The sequence below is a fragment of the Carya illinoinensis genome, chromosome 1 (assembly GCF_018687715.1).
Source record: "Carya illinoinensis cultivar Pawnee chromosome 1, C.illinoinensisPawnee_v1, whole genome shotgun sequence".
Classification (NCBI taxonomy): Eukaryota; Viridiplantae; Streptophyta; class Magnoliopsida; order Fagales; family Juglandaceae; genus Carya; species Carya illinoinensis.
In genome coordinates, this window is record NC_056752.1 from 52,280,768 (window position 1) to 52,287,531 (window position 6,764).

Consider the following 6,764-nt stretch of genomic DNA (forward strand, 5'->3'; position numbering starts at 1 on the left):
AACCGGAAGCTTCCACTTGTTTTGTACAAAATGGACCGGCGTCGATCCAAGCAACTCTTCAAACGTAACGTCTCTATCGGAGCCAGGTCGCGTCTCCATTTCCCCCGTCTGGACCGCGTACGTACTTCGCTAATCTGTCCTGAAGGATTCCTTCTTGCACGATGGTTTTTGCGTCACTATATATAGTCTATATGGAACCTTAGCATTCTCATCAAATTTTTTATATAGTCTGTAAGGCATTATAGCACACACAGTTTGTGTCAAAAGCGATTCAAAGCACACAAGACACACTCGGATCGATCCATCGTCTCAATACAATAGGCATATTTAAAACACAGTTTTATATTTTATATCCAAAATTGTGAGAAAGAGAATGGAGAAGTTCACGAGTGTTGTGGCCCTTTTTGGTGTTGTTGTTGTGCTGCTATTGCAATGCACAGCAGCACAAACAGTGCATGTGGTAGGAGATAACATCGGTTGGAGTGTTCCAGCAGGTGGTGCTTCCGCATACGAAACTTGGGCGGCCAGTAAGCAATTCGTGGTTGGCGATATCCTATGTAAGATTCTTGCCTCTGCTTTTCAGTTTCAATTCCATTACCGTCTTCCTTACTTCTTTCAAATTAACATTAATTCGATCTCCAAATTACATTAATTAATTTCTTCTTCAACTTCTTGAGATGTGTCTATCCGTAACAATTTAATGGCGATCTAACTATATAAAGTAGTTTGTGAATAACAACACATGCATGCATTATCCTCATCCTTCACCTCCTTTGTCATTAATGTATATGTGATATCATATTTTGTCCTCCTACAGTATTCAACTTCGCCACAAATGAGCACGATGTTCTTCAAGTACCGAAAGAATCCTATGATAGTTGCAGCTCGTCGAATCCCATTGGCAACACCATCACCACTGGCCCTGCCAACATAACTCTGTCCGCTACTGGCACGAACTACTACATCTGCACTATTGGCCGGCATTGCCAATCAGGCCAGAAGTTAGCAGTTACAGTCTCCGGCTCTCCAAGTGCTGTCCCGCCTACGACGAGTACTCCACCTTCCACCCCAACTCCTTCAACAACAGTACCATCTCCCACATCAAGGACCCCTGCCGATTGCGCTCCAACTCCTGCATCGTCCCCGAAATCTTCCCCGACATCATCCCCACCCACTGGTCAGACCACTCCTAGGGCAATGTCGCCGCTGCCCGATTCTTCATCATCTAGTATTTTTGCTAGTTTATTCATCTCTTTGTTGTCCATTACCATGGGTTTCCTTTTCTAAGGAAAAAGCGTGGAATATATAGTCGATGATACATTGATATGTACCATGATGTTAGAATTTTGTTTGAAGCTTATTTCTTTATGTCATGATTTATGCAACTGGTGAATAAATTTTGTAATAGAACCACATATATAATGTGTTATTTGAGCAGCATATGATCATCAATAAAAGTAGTAGGTCCACATATAATAGTATTCCTAAATATTTTATCTTCCTTCGTTGTCAGAAAGTAGCCACTCATAATAAACTAAAGATTGGGCGAAAACAAATGGGTTTCTATGAAATTTTATAACATCTTGAAAAAAAAAAATTTCTTGACTATCGCACCCACAAAAAAAAAAAAAAAAAAAAAAAAAAAAAAAAAAAGAAGAAGAAGAAGAAGAAGAAAGATTATGGGTCAATTATGAGAATTTTTTTTAAAATTTTTAACAATTGAAAAAATTGAGATGCCATCCTCTTCTCTATAAAAAAAATAATAATTTTGAGCAATTAAAAAAATGTATTCACCAAAAAACAAATTATTAAATACTTAAGGTATATACTCCCATTAATATGTAAAAATAAAACTTGTCTAACTCTGCAAATACAAAGTAATTCATTTATTCACTATCTGCCAAAATCCTTTAGATTAATTGGTAACACTTTGATTTCTTACTAAGATAACCAATTAAGGATCAATTCCCACCTCCCCATTTAAAAAAGAAAAAAGAAAAAAATAGAAGATAAATGGGAATTAATTTATGAATTATTATTCACAATTAATTTCTTTCCCAACAACGTAAAATCTACCCATATAGACCTTTAACTCAACTAATTTGTTGGTGACGATATATATCTCCTCTTGCATGCTTTTATCCACGATCACGTTCGTCTTAGCTATGTTCGTGTATTGACTAGCCGAGTACGTGTGCCAATATATATATACACACCCCGTCCCAATTCTAAGCACCTGTCATGTGTACGAAACTATCTACGTATATGTTATGCCATGGTAATATAAAATAAGAGAAATATTTTAATTATAAGAAGATCTTACAAAATAAAATTATAAATTAACGTAACTTGATGTATATTAAATTATATAATTATTTTTATTGTAAAATATTAAATTTAACGTATTAAATAAAATTATTTTATTTTGTAAATTTATTTATAGTATTTTTGTAATACTTTTCGTAAAATTATAACAAAACCGATCAGTTCTATATAGGCATCTGATCAGGGCATGCATGCCCACAAAGTACTGTACGTAGCTAGTTGCAGCCCAACTTGATTTTTTAATCTTGACGATATTGATTGAATACGAGTGCCGGCTAAGAGTTAAAAAAATTTAAGTTAAAATATAGTTATAAGTATAATTATGTATTAATCTGTATATTAATATGATGTGATTGATAAAAAATAAATTTTATTAAAAATAATATTAATTTTAATTTTAAATATAAATAAATTAATATTAATATATAAATTAATACATAACTATATTTATATATAACAAAATTCAAAACTTAACGTATATGAAAAGGAAATGGTGTAGGGCGGCGGATCGGACGTTGCGTGATATTGACGTAGAAATTTCAACTCCAGTACGTACGCGCGTATGCTTCCACAAGATCGATCGGTTAAAGTTTAATTAATAGAATATAGACGGGAAAATTATGAAATGGCGTGGAAATGGAAACCTTGACTCTTATTAATTAATGAGGCCAAGAACGGTTCCAGTCTTGTTCGTGCGATCTGGACTTGGTACGTCTTCGATCGATCTCGTTAATTAAGTAATTGCGATACTGCTAACATGAGTACCTATATATATATATATATCAACTACTCAAATCTAATATTTACACTCAAGCATTCATGATTAACTATAAAATTTTAATATTAAAAATCTTCCTTAATTAGTTTTGATTTCCATACGTTTATTAGCGTGTACGGACGCAGAGCAAAGTAGACCAATTCTGCTTTCCAACTTTTCCACACTGCGTTGGGTTTCAACAGAATCCTTGGTCCATTAATTGGTCGCTTCACCTGCGCTCGAACCTCAACTCTGACTTCTCAACCTGAACCTAACTTTTTAGCTAGACTCCATTTAAACAGGAGTAGTGATAGAGTTACTACTCTATTAATATCTATTTACTATTTATAACGTATTTCTAACAAAGGCTTGGCAATATGTCTAGAGTTGAAAGTGATTTTATTAAGAGAAAAGTAGGAATATTGTAGAACAATACAATATCTCTCCATCACTCTCACTCACACACACATGGGCGGCCTCTCTCGCTTTTTCTTTCTGTTACACGCTGCTCAACAATATTCCTGATCAACATCTCTAAACTGAAACACATATATTAAATGTATATAGGTACACAGCGGAAACCTTATAAAAACATATTTTGAGTTATTCACTCAAGAGAATTTTAAGCGAAGTCTTTATATGACGTTCACTTAATTGTTATCTGTTGAGAAAACTTCAAGCGAATTTTTTATCTAAGTTTTGCTCAAGCGACTTATCGTGCAACTGTCACTACAATAAATTTTGGCTTTTGGTATGAAATTTTTTTGAGACAAAATTAAAATCGTTCCAAAATATTTAGGAACGAAAATCAGATTTAGTCCCAAAAATTGATGGGTGTCGTTATCCGTTTGAACATATCATTTTCCATTCAAACGGAATATATTGGGACAAACATATTTGTCCCTATTTGAAATATCGCTTGAACGGGTACTTAACTGTTCGAACCAAAATAAAGTGAACATTCGAACGGTTATCTAGAACCGTCAAATGTTAGATTGGCGAGTTAAGTCACAAAATTATAGTGAAAATTTAAGTAACCATTCGAACGGTTAATTTGGATGTTTGAAGTTACCGTTCGAACATCATTTAATTGTTTGAACGAAGATTTTGGCGGGTTGTATGAATAAAAGTATGGTAGGAGTAGAAAACAGGGTCGAAGGCTCCTATCTATCCATTCGAATGGTGGTTGAATCTTGTTTCATTTTTAATTTTCAAAATTTTGCTTATTAATTTAGGTAAATATTTAGTTTATATAATAAATATAGCATTTAAATAATATAAATAAATAAAGAAACTCAATATATAACTAATTTAGAAAATAAAAAGATGATGAATATTTAAATTAATTATACAAAACACAAATAGTCATGATTGTCCATACAAAAAACTAAAAAAATGCAAATAAAAGATATACAGTACTACTAGCCCCGATCTAGTAGCATCACCTCGACCCCACTAAGGCGTGTCTTAATATCTGTCAACCGAGACATGAGTTTCGACTCAGCCTCTGTGAGGGCGACCCAGATTGCATCAATGATCTTTGATGTCTATGCAAGCATCTTTGCACGCATGATATCTACAATCTCCTCAAGCAAACTCTATGTCTAAGCTTCAAGCGAACTTTTTGTCTGGCATCTTCACAAACTAGGGTCCACAATCCCAACAAATGAAAATTAAATTACTTGGACAGCAGCTTACTCTTATATCAAGTCAAGTCTAATGTTTATGGTACTCAAACGTTGATTAAATATATAAAAAAAAAGTTTAAAATTAAAATTAAAAAAAAATTCCTCGCCGCTTCTTAATTGGTGTGTTCAATACTATAAGCAAAAACTCACAAATTAAGAAAGGGTACCTCAAAGAAAAAATAATTAAATATAGTTATCAAAACCAAAGATAATGAATTGCATGCAACCATATTATCCCTAAGCTGCCCAAACAGCTCGTTATTGAAAACTAATTATATATATCATTATTATTTAAACTAGAACGCATTGATCAAAAGATTCAACGAATGAAGAAATATTTTATGGTTTCCAAATCCTTACTAGCGCACTGTAGCTTACCTTTAATAGGCGGCCAACTAGTCCAACCAAGTGGAAGTCAAACCGGCCTATTGAATATAAGTGTGTGGTCCGAGAGCAAAGTAAGTAGAACAATATTTCCGCTTACGAACGTTTCCACATGGCGTTTGGTTTCCACATTTTTGTGCAGAATGTCTATGCAGTCCAATCGATGGGATCATCCAGGTCGTGTCACGGCTCGACCCTCAATTTTGACTCCTCAATCTAGGCCCCGTTTAATTAGTCCAAGCTAAGATGAGTTATTGCTCATCGTTTTTCCGTTATTATATATATATATAGTATAGAGGCAACCCTTAAAGTTGTCATCTAAGGCATACATACATACAGCACACACTTTGAGTGGCTATTTACCTTGTGTCAAAAGCACACTATTATAAAGCATTGGTATTTGATTGTGAGACAAAGAATGGAAAAGTTTATGAGTGTTATGGTTATACTTTTCGGTGTTATTGCTGCGGTGTTTTTACAATGTGCAAAAGCACAAACTGTACATGTGGTGGGAGATAGCATTGGTTGGACTGTTCCAACAGGTGGTGCTTCCTCATATCAAACTTGGGCAGCCAGTAAGCAGTTCGTGGTTGGTGATATCCTTTGTAAGATTCCTGCATGCCTTTGTTCTTTACTTTCAATTCCATCACCGTCTTCTTTTCTTCTTTCAAATCATGAACATTATTCTCTAATTAATTACCATAATTTCTTCAACTTCATATGCATATTGTATCTATCTTGAACCATTTAATGACAATCGGAGCTATTTAAAGTAGTTACTGATTAATAATACCACATGCATGCATTATCATCCTATTTTGATCCTCTATCATTAGTGTTTATGGTATCATATTTTTCTTCTAGTGTTCAACTTCGTCACAAATGCGCATGATGTCCTTCAAGTGCCGAAAGAATCCTATGACAGCTGCAGCTCATCCAATCCCATCGGCGACATCATCACCACTGGCCCTATCAATGTAACTCTATCTGCTGCTAGCACACACTACTATATTTGCACTGTCGGTCGGCATTGCCTTTCAGGCCAGAAGATATCTGTTACCGTCTCGAGCTCTCCAAGTGTTGTGCCGCCTACGAGTACAAGTACTCCACCTTCCACCCTAACAAATCCCGCCACACCATCTCCAACATCAGGGACCTCTGCTGATTGCACTCCAACTCCTGCATCATCCCCTGCTCCAACCCCAAGGACAATGTCACCACCGAATTCTTCATCATCTGGTGTCTTTGTTAGTTTATTCATCTCCTTGTTGTCCATCTTCATCGTCTTACTTTTCTAAGGAATTTGGAGTTGATCATACACTGATACATACTATGATGTTGCAGTTTTTTTTCCTTGCTTCTTGATGTAATTTATTCTCCAGTGATTCAGTTTTGTAATAGAAGTACTACATAATGTATTATTTGAGCAGCATATGATCAATAAAGGAATTCTTAAAAAGTAAAAGTGTCCATAATAGTATTAGTAAATATTTTTATATGAAAAAACTTAATTATTATTATTTGTATCATCATGCTCTCAACATTCTTAATTGATGTGGCATTAATTTGCTCGATTTTCAGAAAGTGGCATTGGTGGAATTAACCACGCA

The 6,764-nt window shown here is 34.7% G+C and overlaps 2 protein-coding genes across 2 annotated transcripts; both read left to right on the plus strand.

The window, feature by feature from the left end:
- The first annotated feature begins 204 nt into the window (after positions 1-204).
- Positions 205-1,473, plus strand: LOC122303412 (cucumber peeling cupredoxin-like). Its single transcript, XM_043115193.1, has 2 exons — positions 205-557; positions 818-1,473. Exons 1-2 carry the CDS (start codon positions 374-376, stop codon positions 1,285-1,287), a joined length of 654 nt encoding a protein of 217 aa, XP_042971127.1. The 5' UTR covers positions 205-373; the 3' UTR covers positions 1,288-1,473.
- A 4,015-nt stretch (positions 1,474-5,488) lies between these two features.
- LOC122300987 (cucumber peeling cupredoxin-like) lies at positions 5,489-6,452 on the plus strand. The gene is made up of 2 exons (XM_043112036.1): positions 5,489-5,759; positions 6,019-6,452. Exons 1-2 carry the CDS (start codon positions 5,573-5,575, stop codon positions 6,450-6,452), a joined length of 621 nt encoding a protein of 206 aa, XP_042967970.1. The 5' UTR covers positions 5,489-5,572.
- The last annotated feature ends 312 nt before the right edge of the window (positions 6,453-6,764 follow it).